Here is a 13,775-nt window from a genome sequence, read left to right as displayed (position 1 = left end):
ATTACTGTGACCAAGCAACTGCAAGTGTTGTTACTGCCTTTTCAAAACTTGCCCCAGGGCAGTTCAGAAGAGGAAAGTTAAAATAGCTAATCAGCAGAAATGAGACGCCCTCTGATGAAGACTGGAGTTCAGAATTTGGCACTGTCCTTCATAGCCATTGTTCTCTGACACCTGCACTTAAAACTGTCACGTGTTTCAGAAGGAGGGTGAAATGGTGGTTGGAGAGGAAATAAAGTGAGAACACTGCTAAAGATATGATAGATGGAGGCATTATATAAAGTGGTTACAATTTTCACAGACTTGTTCATCTGCATCTTGGCTGATGATGAATCCTCATATATTGTCATATTTGTGCCTAAAACTTACCTGTCTTGCTCAACATTCAGGACATCCATAACAATTACTTCACAGATACATAGTTTATATATGCAAGAATGAAAATTAATGCTGTTCAGAACCTTCTGTAACATATAACCATCATACAAAGAGCAAGAAGCAAATCTGAATTAAGAAGGAGACACACTTCTTTTAGAAGTTCACCTGAGGAAAAAAAAACCTCAGTTGTTATGCTGCGGATTTGTAAAATTCTTATAGAAGTTTGTTTTGATTTGAAAAACACCCAGGTTTTGAATTACTGGAGCCTTGTCCTTTTAACAAATGGGGAAGGCAACATGCTTCCTGTATTTCCTGCAACTACAATTTTACCTTTGTTCACAGCTAAACAGAATATATAAGATATTTGTTCATACCTTACTGCATATAACTACACAAAAAACAATAAGAAAACAAGTCGCTAAAAGAAAATTAATGCAAACAACAGAAATTGTTCTTAGTAGACTATTTCCCTATTCAGGCTGCTCACAAAGGGTATTTGAATTACTTATATTAAGCAGGCTGAGCACACCAACCGATTAAATAAAGTATCTCTTAGGAATAGAAATAGTGACCTTATAAACTGCAATAACTGCTACTGCAGAGAACTTTCTGACCCAGATTTTTTTGTAAAGAGTTAATTTTGAGGTTCCTTCTTGTCACCGATTAGTGGCTTCAGGAAGAAAGTGGAACTAAACAAAAGCTATCTTGCACGTTTCATGGTTTAAACAAATTTGTATGATTTTCATTTCTATGACTCATCTGCAACTTGCAGGCAAACTAAGTTGAAACAGCCAAAAGCAAATACCAAATTCTGAAATTTTTAACTTTTGGCAAGGACAGGAAAAATCAAAGTCATTACATTTGCTGCTATTTGTCTAAATTTTGCTTCATTTCACATTTCATATGCCAACATTCGATCACTGCGGTAAACCAGAATATATCTCATGGAAAAATAACAGAATAACTCTCTCAATAAAATAATAAAACAGGGAGCAATAAAATAATAAAACATAAAGTACAGTGGGAGTAGAACATAAGTAGGGATAACAGATATGCTAGGAAGACAAAAATGAGATAAAGTTAAAAAAACAGTCTAATGACAAGCTAAAGTATTTTCCTCTGTCTATTAAATTAAGTGCACAGCTTTCTTGTGAAGAATTTGATCTTCCTTCCCTTGAAAAAGAGTTTACATGTTTGTGTGTGTAAATATATGCATATAAAATTGGACTGGAGAGTTGTATGCAAATATTAGGGCACGATTATTTTACTGCCACATTCTCCTGCTGTTGCAGACTAAGTTTTCAGATGTCAGAAAGGCCTCCACTGACATGAATTCCATTCTCCAATGCCTTATGCAAACCCTGCCTTCAGAGAAGTGGACTGGGCATGCTGGGAAAAGGCCAGGCAGCACTGGAGATCCAAGCTCCTTCCCCAGCAAAGAGGAAAGGTGAGGGGGCTTTTCCCAGCTCGACTGTGACCCTGGGAGATGAGCTGTCCCTGAGACTATGGACACTGTGTCAGCCACTGTGTCAGCTCTAGTGACAGTAAATAAAGGCCACATGCTCATCTGGAGCCCCTGTGTCACCAGCACAGCTGTCGTCGGGTATTTGGTCACTATTAACCAGGTCACAGCCATGACCTCCAGGTCGACAGCCTGCGGCTGGGATCTGATTTTGCTCCCTTTGCCTTCCATGCAGTCGGCCAGCCTCTGCGCTGACCCTGGAGCTACCCCGCAAGCACCAGCACTGCCAACACCGCCTGTACGAGTGCAAACACACAACTCCCCCGGGTACCATCGCGCCGCTCAGGCCGGGCCACGGCGCCGTGCACGGCTTGCCCCCGAGCCCTGGCGCCCCCCGGCTGTCTGTGCACAGCCCGCACGGGGCCGAAAGCCGCAGGCCTTGAGGGGCGAGAGCAGCATAGCGTCCCCGCAGCTGGGCACGACCACCCTGCCAGCCTCGCCCGGCCCCTGCCCGGTGCACAAGGTCACCGCGGGCGGCGCGGCAGCAGCACCCGCCGCCCCGAGTGCTCCGGCCCCGCAGCTGCCCCCCGGCAGCCCTGGCACTCCTCGCGCCGCTGGCGAGGCGCCCGGCGGGCGGGGCCGGGCCGGCGGGCACGGGGAACGCCGCCAGCGCTGTCACGAGGGGCCCGGGGGGGCGCGGCCTGCCGGAGCCCCGTCCCCCCGCGATTGTAAATAGAGGCGCCACGTGAGGCCGTCCGCCACAGGCGAGGGGACGGTGACAGTCCCGGAGCCCGCGGATCACTGGCTCTCTCAGCGATCGCTTACCTGCCACGCACCCGCCGCCCCGGCAGCGATGAAGGCCGCCCGCATCGCCCTCCGCAGCGCCGCTCCGCTGGCAGGGGCCAGTGCCGGCAGCAGCAGCGGCCGGTTGCCGAAGGAGGTGGAGCAGTTTTCCCGCTTCTCCCCCTCCCCGCTCTCCATCAAGCAGTTGTTGGACTTCGGTGAGAGTCGGGAGGAGCGAGGGGGGAGGTCGGGGCTGGGGGACAGCTCAGCCCGGTGCTCGGAGGCTCGTTTCCCCATGGAGGAGCGAGCCCGGGGGCTGCCGCGGGGGGTTCGGGAGCGGCGCTCTGCGGGACAGAGGAGGCGGCGATCCCCGCCCGGAGCGGTCCGCGCTCAGCCAGCGCTGAAGTCGCTGCCACCCCCCGGCTCGGCTGCCCAGCGCCAGGGCGGAGGAGGGGAGCGGGCCCGTCGGGTATTCCCAGCCCCGCCGGGAATCTGCTGGCCCCTGGGTGGTGGCGGCGGCGGGGAAGTCGTCTCAGATGGGCACCCCCGGCCGCAGTTACCCGCCGGCCAGGTGCCAGGGGCTGGAGACCTGTGAGTGCCGCCATCGGAGCTGAAGATGCGCTATAACACGGCTTCGGCGGTGTTCGTAGGGTGCGGACACTGAGAGGGACATGGGCTGCGGGGCGTGTTCGTGCTCCGCTTACATGGAGTCGGGAGGAGCCATCAGGCGGAGCGAACGCGCTGTTCCCAGATCCCATTATCGCTTTGGCAGCTCTGGCGGCTGTGCGCACATTATACTACCAGACGTCACCCCGAACAACCTCCTGTTTACAGAAGCCGGAGTGCTTCTTAGGGGATTGCAATTAAGTCTCATGTCTAAATGGGAACAGTACAAGTATTCCGTCCAGGAACACGCTGTGTCTTACTGTCATGTAAACAGCGTTCTGCATAAACATCTAACACCTAACACTTAGGTGAGTGGGCCGGTAAAAGCTTAATGATTGCAGTGAAGTAGAGTCCTGAAGCTTATGGGAAGTCATCAGTCTGTATTTGCATCTTGAAACTTTCTTAAACAAAAACTGTGTTTTGGGTTTATTCATAGGCTCGACTAATGGATGTGAGAGAACTTCTTTCGCTTTTTTGCGACAAGAACTTCCTGTGAGGTTTGCAAACATCTTGAAAGAAATTGATCTTCTTCCTGATAAATTACTAAGCACTCCATCAGTAAAATTAGTAAAAAGCTGGTAAGTGTGAACTGCTTGAATTCAGCATGCAAAGTTACACAGCTTTGAGAACTTTGTTGTTACAGACTTTTTTGAATAGTAGAAAGTATAACAAAATAGAAACAAAGTAGAAATGCTGTCACTTCATCAAATATGAGTTGCAAGCTGTTACACACTGTCCTTTTCTCGCATACTAAAATTAAATTGAAAACCAATATGATTATAGTGTTATCTTTAAATAGGAAATGGTGGGCGGGGACTTAACAGTTTGAAATAGCTAATAGAGAAGGGAGAAAAGAAAACGTGTTTCCACACAGCATTACTGACTCTGAGACCCACAAAAATGGGAAAGGAGGCTATGTACTTGTTTTGATCTCTCACTGATGGAATTACTAACAGAGCTTCTATTCCAAAGTATATTGTCTTGACCTGTGCAGCAAATGTTTGAAACTCAATTAACATAACCTCTGCAGTTGACACAGTGGTTGAATCTGATTTAACCTTGCTTACTGGCACAGTTGCAGCATTTGCCAGGATGGCTGACATAAAGAGCAGACGTATTAGAGTCAGATCTAGAAACTCTTCTTAATATAGCAAACTGTTGTGCCTTTGCCGTATGCGTCAGGGCTGTCAGATGTTAGTGCAAGCAGCTCAGCTACTTAGCTTCTGCCAAAGCTGATCAGATTTGGAAAAAAATTTCTTAAGTGGCTTCCTGATTGGCATTGTCATTTGGATCTTCTTTTGAAATACATCTCTTCTGAAGAACTATAAAGGGGATCCTACATACCTTAAGTGAGAGCTTAGATTCCTCTCTGGTGGCGGGCACAAAAAAAGACTTAAAACTTCTGGAGTTCAGGCAGTCAAGAAGTGTCTATCTGTCATTCCATTGTTGGTTGTAACTTGGATATTTCAAAGATACTTAAAACTCCTAGATGACTTGTTAGGACTAATGATGTGCATAAGACAAAGTATTTTTTATATTGCTAGCTTAATAAAAATCAAATTAATAGCGTATATTTCTTGTGTTCTTTTCCAATAGGTACATCCAAAGTCTACAGGAGTTGATTGAATTCCATCAGAAAAGCCCAGATGACCAAAAAGTCTTATCTGAGTAAGTTTTTCATGTTTTTCTTTGAACTTCGTAGTTCACATTCTACTTTTCACAGTATATTGACTTCAGACTGACAACCATGATGAGCTGAATTTGATAATCTAACAGGAAAAGCTGAACATAGAACAAGCTGGTCGAAACCTCAGACCATGTTTAGCAGTATTGCATATATATATAACCCATTGCAGCTTAATTTCAAGGTCATGTTACCCCTTGAACTGTCATGACAGTGAAATACAAAAAAAAAAAAAAAAAAAAAAAAGATCTGTGCAGTCATAGCTCTGCCTTTTTCCAAGATGTCAGATTGGGATCTTTTTCCTTTCCTTACATTTTCCTCTACTCAAATAAATGAGTAAACAGGTGGTGAATTTGATATGGCTTATTATACCTTTTGTTTTAAAAATGCCAAATGCTTCTATGGTAGGTCAATAAAGAATTACTTTTAAAAGAGTAAAAAAACCACACTGTATTTTAGTATTAAGGCTGTTAAGCACTTAACTGTGCTGGTGCTAGATTAGATAATTACATTATACAAAGCTTGCTTCTATCTAGTCTGAGAATGATGTTCTAAAAAGATTTTTTTTTAAACCTAGCTTTATAGATACTCTAATTAGAGTGCGAAACAGACATCATGATGTGGTTCCTACAATGGCACAAGGAGTAATTGAATACAAAGACACTTTTAAAGTAGATCCTGTCACCAATCAAAACATCCAGTATTTTTTGGATCGTTTTTACATGAGTCGTATTTCCACACGGATGCTAATGAACCAGCACAGTAAGTAGAAATTTTTACCTGAGAAAACTTCAACCTAATGAGTAGCATGTTAATGTAAATACTTCTTAAAACTGCTGGAGAACCGCTTTACACGATTTTGTGTGACACTGAAAACTTAGAAACTGAATCTATCACTTAAGAAAGTAATGGGAAAACTTGTTTTCTAGACTACAGAACAATTGAAATAACTCTTTTGTGGAATATGTAGGGATATCGTTCTTTATGTCTGAAAAACCTTTAGATGTGAGCTACAGAGAAGCCAACATAGTTTGCTGACAGTAGATAGCATTTTAACTCATAAAAGGCATAAACAACATTCAGTATTTTATGTAATTACATGTTGCAATCACACTGTATTAGTCTCAATTTTGGGGCTTTTTTTAATAACACAGTATTTGGGATTAAATGTTGTATTATTCTCATGTCAAACAGCTCTTCTTTTTGATGATAAATCTGGCTCGGGACACCCAAGGCACATTGGAAGTATTGATCCTTGCTGTGATGTTGTTGAAGTAGTGAATGGTGCGTATTCTCAGAGCTTTAACGTGTCTCTTCCTAATCAGTATCGCTATCTGATTGCAAGCAGTTTGGGTAGCCAGCTTCAGTTGTAGAGGATGCTGACTGGCTTTAATTGAAATAGCTGAAAGTAGTCTTATCAAGGCATGAGCTTTTAGAGGACAGAATTAAAGTAGCAGTAAAAAACCATGTTGGAGTAAGTCCTAGCGAGTGACAGATGAGGTAGGAGCTGAAGTTGTCTGAGGTGTTGAGATTGGTTTTACCTACCGGTAGATAGCAGATGCATCAGTTCCATACAATTATCAAACTGTACAAAGATTTGCTCATGCTTCTGTAATTGCCCATTGTTCTCAATTTTCAGTGCACACAGTGGATGCAATGTTATCATTCCCTTGAGACACATTCCAGTCTTAGACTGTCTAACACCTTAGCAGCTAGGGCGGTTAAAAGCTGTATTCTGCTATGCACTAGAATGAATTTTTACATTGCTTGTTATTGTACTTTATATAATTTATTTAAATAATTATTTCAGATGCTTATGAAAGTGCCAAGTTGTTGTGTGACCAGTATTACTTGACATCTCCAGAACTGAAACTTACTCAAGTGAACGGTAAGATAAGAGCCTATCGGTAGCCAAGACTGCTGCTTCTACTGAGTCAAAAGTCTCCCAATTCTGTAACCTTAGTGCACATACCAGTTGATCTGGCTTGGCCTTGTTCCTCTTCATTTTCTATTATAGGCACTTCATCTAACCTCCCATGTTAGAACTCAAATGTTGATGTATCTTAAGCACAACATTTTTGAGGTACCATTTATAAATTTGAGAAAAGTCAGACAAACATGTACCTAAAGCAATAGAAGTTGCTAGAGAGGACCTCCATATCTGGAGTGAGGAACTGGGGCTGCTGACTGAAATGCTGGGTGTGGTCTGAGCTACCTGCATATGTCTGATGACAGCAGTCTGCTTAATGTTTGAAATCCTTTATTTATAAAGAGGAATAAATACTTGATTTTTTAATTTGTTTATTTGAAAAGAAACTTACTAAGCAAGTGGCAATTGTAATCTAAACACTGTTATGAATGCATAAAGCTGTTTGCCAATTTTGGAGGAGGGAAACTTGATTTATTTTTTTGTTTGTTTTGGCAATTTGCTCATAGTAAAATTTGGATACCATATAGAAAGATTTCATCACCCTTTTAAGTGTTTTTTTTATTTTTCCTTTCCTCTAGGAAAAGCTCCAGGAGAACCAATTAGCATTGTATATGTTCCATCTCATCTTTTTCACATGCTTTTTGAGCTCTTTAAGGTATGTTAGTATAGACTGAGAGAATGAAGTGGGTTGTGGGATTGTGGCCACCAGTAGCCTTCTGCTTTTAGAGATTACATCTGCAGGTTTGCCCTACTGCCTTTTCTGTGGAGCGGACAATGTATTTAAGGAGTAGTGAGTGCAGCTGAACTTCAGTGCTGCCAACATGACATACAGAAATCTGGCAGCCTTTAGCAACTGCTGAACTTTGGTCTTCTCCAGAAACCTGTTGACTTTAAGGGAGTTATTTAATTTACAGTGCCTGAGTTAATGTTGAGCAAGAATATTGTAATCTTTCACTCAGAAGAGTCTTGGCTATGCTTAGATGCTTTAAGGTGTGACACCTCCTCTCACACCTTAAATGATGTTAAATCTGCTCCCATTATGCCAAAATGCTAAGTGTCCCTTGGAAACCAGGCACTGATAGGAGTAGAGGAAAATTTTGGCTCTGTGTAAAAGGCATATGGTTTGAAGTGTATGGATTCAACAACCTCTGATCACAGTAACCTTCTTTTCCATAGAATTCAATGAGAGCAACTGTTGAATTCCAAGAAAACAGTCCTACCCTTTCTCCGGTTGAAGTGATAGTTGTTCTAGGGAAAGAAGACCTGGCAATCAAGGTATTTTGTTGGCCTACTACAATGGACTTACTGTAATGTTTGTTATTATACATGCATAGCTAGTTCTATTAAAAGATCTGGCCTCTGAGAACAGGTTGAAACACTGTGCATCAGCACAAGAGCATTCCCTTGATGATATGAGCCTCCATGTAGCACAATTATCTAGTTGAAAAATAATGTGCTGCAAAAGAAATCTTTGCATTTATGACTGTTGGAAAGGTGTATTCAAATAACAGCATTTTAAATACCATTCTTAGTGCATGCTTATTGTTAACTTTGTTCTCTCTTAAATCAGATCTCAGACAGAGGAGGTGGTGTTCCAGTGAGGAAAATTGAGCGGCTGTTTAGCTACATGTATTCCACTGCACCAAGGCCAAATGTGGATGATGGTCGAAATACCCCTCTTGTAAGATACTTTCAATACTCATGTTGCAATTAGGTTGTTTTAAGTGCTGGTGGGTTAATAATGAAGCACTGTGTCCATCCTGCTGTTTTGTGGGGTATTCAAAGATTAACTGTGCCCCATAAGTATGAATTTATGCTTTCTGAAACAGAATTTTAGCATTTAGCTTAGTGGACAAAAATATGCTTTTAAAGGCATAAAGAAAGAGGAACATTACAACCTGAATCTAATTCCCTCATTTTTTTTTATTTCCTGCAGTCCAATGACACTAATTTACTTTGTCTTCATTCTCCACTCAGTCCTCAAACTTCCTGTAGATCTTGTAATCTTCCTGGACGCAAGCACAACTGGAACAGTCTTTTAGATTTTTATGTTTATCTCCCAGTAGAAAGCTCCTTTTATTAATCAATCTGTACCAGCAATAACAAAGGAGGGAAAAATACTTAAATTTAATGTGTAAAAGTGGGACATATATATAGACCTTCCATCTTCCATGAAGACCTTTTTTCTTGTGACTTTGGGTTTTTAATGGTCAGCTTCAGCATTCTCTATGAAACTGGTTAGAGATTTACGTTTTCTTCTAAGAGACGAGGAAATTCAAAGGATTTTTTAACAGCTTAAAAATTTCTGAAGACTTTCCAGCTATTTGACTTCAAGCCATTAGAGCTAGTAAAAAAAAATTAATTTTATGTTGTACTTTATTTTTAGGCTGGCTTTGGGTATGGCTTGCCAATTTCTCGTCTGTATGCTAAATACTTTCAAGGAGATCTAAATCTTTACTCCATATGTGGTTATGGAACAGATGCTATCATCTACTTGAAGGTATGTATTTAAATTTAGTTAAAGACAAGATTACTACCATTAATGCAGTGGGATAACTGCTAGTTACCATTTTAAGGTAAACAGATTCTCTGCTCATGAGTAGCTCTTGTTTTTTCTTGAGAAATGACAGATTTCGTAACTGGTTTTTAAGTGGTATCAAAAAAGTCATTTGGCTATAACTAGTCTATTTGAACAACTACTAGTGAGAGCCCTGTTGGTTTTCAGATTGTGTTAAGGTGCTATCTGTTTATTCATGGAATACAAAGTACTTGAAGAGAGTGAAGTAAAGGTATGAGCAACAGATCTGGTTTGTTTACTCTGAAAACCAGAAAGTCTGTATAAACTAAACCCTTAAGGAGTCAAGGTGCTATTCAACATCTGCCGTATAGCTCCTCCATGGGATTCAGATACCACTGATTTTGAGCACTGGGCATGTAACTTGCACTGCTGTTTCTATAAGAAACCTGCTAACAACCTTACATGTTCTTTTCTATTTTCTGTGCTTAATCATGGGAAAAAGTTGCGTTGAATTCCTCTTGCTAAACTGAAAACACTGAAGCACCATCAGAGCAGAAGTAGGAAAGGAAGAGACAGTTCAGATATATTTATGTAACACTTCTATTGAAAAAATTTCACTGGAATTCTGCAAATCAAAGTCCTTTTCCATGCATTCCTGGACCATCTTGAAAACATGTTAGAGGGTACTGCTTAAGGCCTATGAAAAATGCATAAATAGGATGAGATGTTACTGCAGTTGTCCTACCAAATTACCCAAACCAATCATAGATACTGAAGCACATAAACTACCACATCTATTGTAGAAACATTTGTGCGAATAACTTCTTTTGTAGGGTCACTGGCTTAACACTTTAGGCATGCTGAATGAATTTTTGCTAAGTGACATTATTGAGAGATATTAATCTGATCCTTCTTGACTTTTAGGCCTTATCAACAGAATCAATAGAAAAACTCCCAGTTTTTAACAAATCAGCTTCCAAGCATTACCAGGCTACCTCAGAGGCAGATGACTGGTGTGTCCCAAGTAAAGACCCAAAGAATATGGCAAAGCAGAGTGCAGCTTCCTGAAGAGAAGTTGATATCGAGACATCCCAGGGGATCAAGCTGGCTTCAAGAGCAGCATTTGGAAGTATTCATCTACCTTCAAACAAGCAAGTTTCAGGACTAGCAGAAGAAAAAGAAGATAAGAGTATCATAAACCTAGGCTGTATGCACTGAATCTGAAACCTTGCTGTGGACTTCAGGATGAGGATAATAGGAGCACATATGTCTTTAAAGAAGAGCTGTGTATAGAAGAAAATCAAGCTATTTTTTTACTATGATCAAAGACTTGGTGTGGTAGGGGTGTGCAATTTTTAAATCCTGTTTAATGCTTGAATTCTTAATACTGACTGATAAAAAAGTTATGCTGATGCATATTTTTCTCTTAGAATAGTTATCAGCAGTTTATCTTATTACAGAACTTCTCAGGTAGATAGATAGCATCCATACTTTAAAGTTCTATTTATAACACTTGGAAAAGATCCACTTAATATGGCAGTCTTGTAGCAAGATACAAACACCATTCAAGTACAGCCTGACTGGAAAAGAGGAAGCCCTGGGAGGTAGGGAGAAAGTTCCATTAAAAAAAAAATCTATTCCAGTAATAATTCTTAAGTGGTCTTCATCTTAAGTGATGCTTTGCTCTGTGGTACACATTGCTAGATATTTTATGTTAAACTGTTCATGGGAAATCAGCCAAGTAGGACTTCTATGCATAAGGTAAAAAAGAAGAAAATCAGGGTATTTTTAAGACCTACTGGAAAGAAATGGAAAGCTACTTGGTTGTAACAGCTCTAACATTAGGATACATCTGGCCTATGTCCCTGTTTTCTGGAGAATATGTGCCAAGTCAGTTAGGATTTTCCAAGAACTGAAGTCAGACATTGCAAGTTGAACAGAAAGGCTTTGGTGATAAGTATTGTATAAGCATGTTTAAAACACAGTCTTCTGTGTTTGTTTCTGTTGTGCTGTTAGATTAGTGGCTCAATACATTAAACCAAAATCTGCCAATTGTCTTTTTCAAATTTGTATTGGACCACATCAGCTCAAAGACATACATAGGGAATCTATACCCTGAAAGCTGTGGCTGAGCACTGAAGGTCTGTTGGAAAGGTTTTCAGGAGTGGTGTTGGAACTGTAAAAAATTATTATAAGGACTGTTCATTGCAACGGAAAGGGCTTAGGAAAGGTTTCAAAATGCAAACAGCACTGAAAACTACGGGAAAGCTTTTATGAAGAGCAAAATAGGGGGAATTCCCACAGGAAAAGTGTCAGTAGGAGAGAGTTGTTCAGAAAATGTTCCATTCTCAGTAAGCTTCTTCCTTGCCTATCTTCTTTCTGTGTTTTCACTTTTGTAAGCAAGATAAACTTAACCAGTGCTAAACTATTGAATGTTGCCAAGATGGCCAGTCAAAAGTTCATCAGGGCTCTAGTATATTACTTGAATTTTTTTTTTACTAATTATCATATTACCGTCTTTTTATGTGATCCTTTGCAAAAAGTTGCAAATGCAGTAAAACATCCTGCTCAGTATGATAGTCTTCTATTAGAGATTTCTATTTGTTGGGCAGAAAATGACTCCATATTCCACTGTGAATCTAAAATGGTTTTTAATAGGAAGCTACCTTTGCATTCTTGAAGTCCTGTTAAGATATATTTCTCATTGAAAATTAAATATATTCTGATATGCCTCATTTATTTTAAAAACTAATTTTAGATGTATTAATGATAACTGGTGAGCATGATGACCTTATACTGCATCTAGGCTGTTTTTATCCTGGTGAATAAGCTGCAGTCACCAAAATTCACCAGATAATGCATCTGAGCTCAGCTCAGTGAATGATATGGCTAATAAAAAAAAAATACCTTTGCCTAGAATATACAGGTGTAAAAAAGATGCTTTCACTGTCATAAAGTATTTGAGTATTTGTTGATTTTTGAATGGAATACAAGGTCAAAAACACATACCAAAATAGTCATTGTTGTCAAGTACACACAATTTATACCTTTCTGTCTGCATCTAGTAATGCTTGAACCTGAGTTATGATCTGATGGTACATTTGTAAAACAGCTGCAGCTGATTCAGTTAGTAATTTCTGTTTCAAAGCAGCTGAGGCACATATGTGCTGCAAAAATGTTTGTGATGCTGCTTGCAGAGCAAAGCTGCAGAACATTAATGATGCAGGCAGAGGTTGTGAAGCACTTAAAGAACATACATGAAATTTGTGTAGTATTTCAAATTATGGCTATCTACCTAGATAATAGAGCACCTTTTCCAGCATTCACTGACTTTTTATTCTGAAAGCAGAGCTGTAGTTTTAAGTCTTTTACTTGGATGTAGATGTTGAAATAGTTTTATAATAAAATGTTTTAAATGCTTGTCTGTGTCTTTGTTTTTTAAGAAGTCTGATGCAAGCAAGAGCGTTTTATTTTAAGTCTTATGAAATGGAGTTGAGAAAAACAACACTTATACTGTGTCAGGTACAGCAGGGGGGAGAATTCACTCGAAGAATGATCTGCTTATGCTTAATGTTGCATTGGTTGAGAGGTTACACAGTTACACAGTAACTAAAATCAGTGCATCACCTTACCTATCTCCTTACTTTTTAATTAGGGGGTATTCATAGGAGGTGAGGATTGGGAATCTTCCATCAGTGCCTGTTCTACACTCTAAAGTAGTTGTCTTTTGTTAAGTTTTAAAGAATATGAAAATTGACTAAGAAAAAAAGACATCCATCACTGGGTTTATATCTAACAAAAACTAAAGGGATGGCTGTCTTTCAGCTCTGAAGCAATGGGACAGCTGGCTTTTCATAGCTGATGTGTAAGAAAATTGCAGTGCTCAGATGGTGTCATGACCCAAAAGTCCTGTACAACTGGTGCTCTAGCAGACTTGTGTTGGCCTGGAGCCATCTTGCATCTCCCTTAATTTTAAAACAGATTAACTGTAAAAACATACGTATATACTTTACCTGAAAGAGGAGAGATGAAAACCATCTTGACTCCAGATGTCTAAAAGTGGCAGCAAGTCTAAAAGTGACAGCCTTGTGTACTGAGTTTACCCTCCTTAACAATGAGGGTTTCACCTTCTTAAGGGTTTTGACTTGTAATGCCAGGGAAGCAGATTACATGGCATCCTGTTTTTGCATTTTGCAATTACAGAAATGTACCACTCTGACATATCCCAGTATGCCAGGTGTGTTGGGAGAAACATCCCCAAACTAAAGTACACCAGGGACTTTAATAAACTACTACAGCAAACAAAAGGAAACCAACAACAAAAACACCCATTTTGTTTTCCCATCAATTTTACCAT

General features: G+C 40.4%; 1 protein-coding gene across 1 annotated transcript; it reads left to right on the top strand.

Moving 5' to 3' along the window:
• Positions 1–2,564: 2,564 nt before the first annotated feature.
• On the top strand, positions 2,565–12,838 carry PDK4 (pyruvate dehydrogenase kinase 4). The gene is made up of 11 exons (XM_053984484.1): positions 2,565–2,838; positions 3,723–3,864; positions 4,883–4,954; positions 5,548–5,732; positions 6,165–6,254; positions 6,781–6,858; positions 7,479–7,555; positions 8,077–8,175; positions 8,471–8,581; positions 9,287–9,400; positions 10,343–12,838. The coding sequence occupies exons 1-11, from the start codon at positions 2,691–2,693 to the stop codon at positions 10,484–10,486; spliced, it is 1,260 nt and encodes a 419-aa protein (XP_053840459.1). The 5' UTR covers positions 2,565–2,690; the 3' UTR covers positions 10,487–12,838.
• The last annotated feature ends 937 nt before the right edge of the window (positions 12,839–13,775 follow it).

The sequence above is a fragment of the Vidua macroura genome, chromosome 1, assembly GCF_024509145.1.
Source record: "Vidua macroura isolate BioBank_ID:100142 chromosome 1, ASM2450914v1, whole genome shotgun sequence".
Taxonomy (NCBI): Eukaryota; Metazoa; Chordata; class Aves; order Passeriformes; family Viduidae; genus Vidua; species Vidua macroura.
The sequence above is the reverse complement of the archived record's forward strand: the minus strand, read 5'-3'. Positions and strand labels throughout refer to the sequence as shown.

What these genes read in the sequence shown, in the direction of transcription:
- PDK4 (XM_053984484.1), top strand. Translation starts at nt 2,691, where the DNA reads ATGAAGGCCGCCCGCATCGCCCTCCGCAGCGCCGCTCCGCTGGCAGGG. An exon ending in TGTTGTTGAAGTAGTGAATG is followed by an intron (nt 6,255 to 6,780) that starts GTGCGTATTCTC and finishes TAATTATTTCAG; the next exon opens with ATGCTTATGAAAGTGCCAAG. An exon ending in ATGGTCGAAATACCCCTCTT is followed by an intron (nt 8,582 to 9,286) that starts GTAAGATACTTT and finishes CTTTATTTTTAG; the next exon opens with GCTGGCTTTGGGTATGGCTT.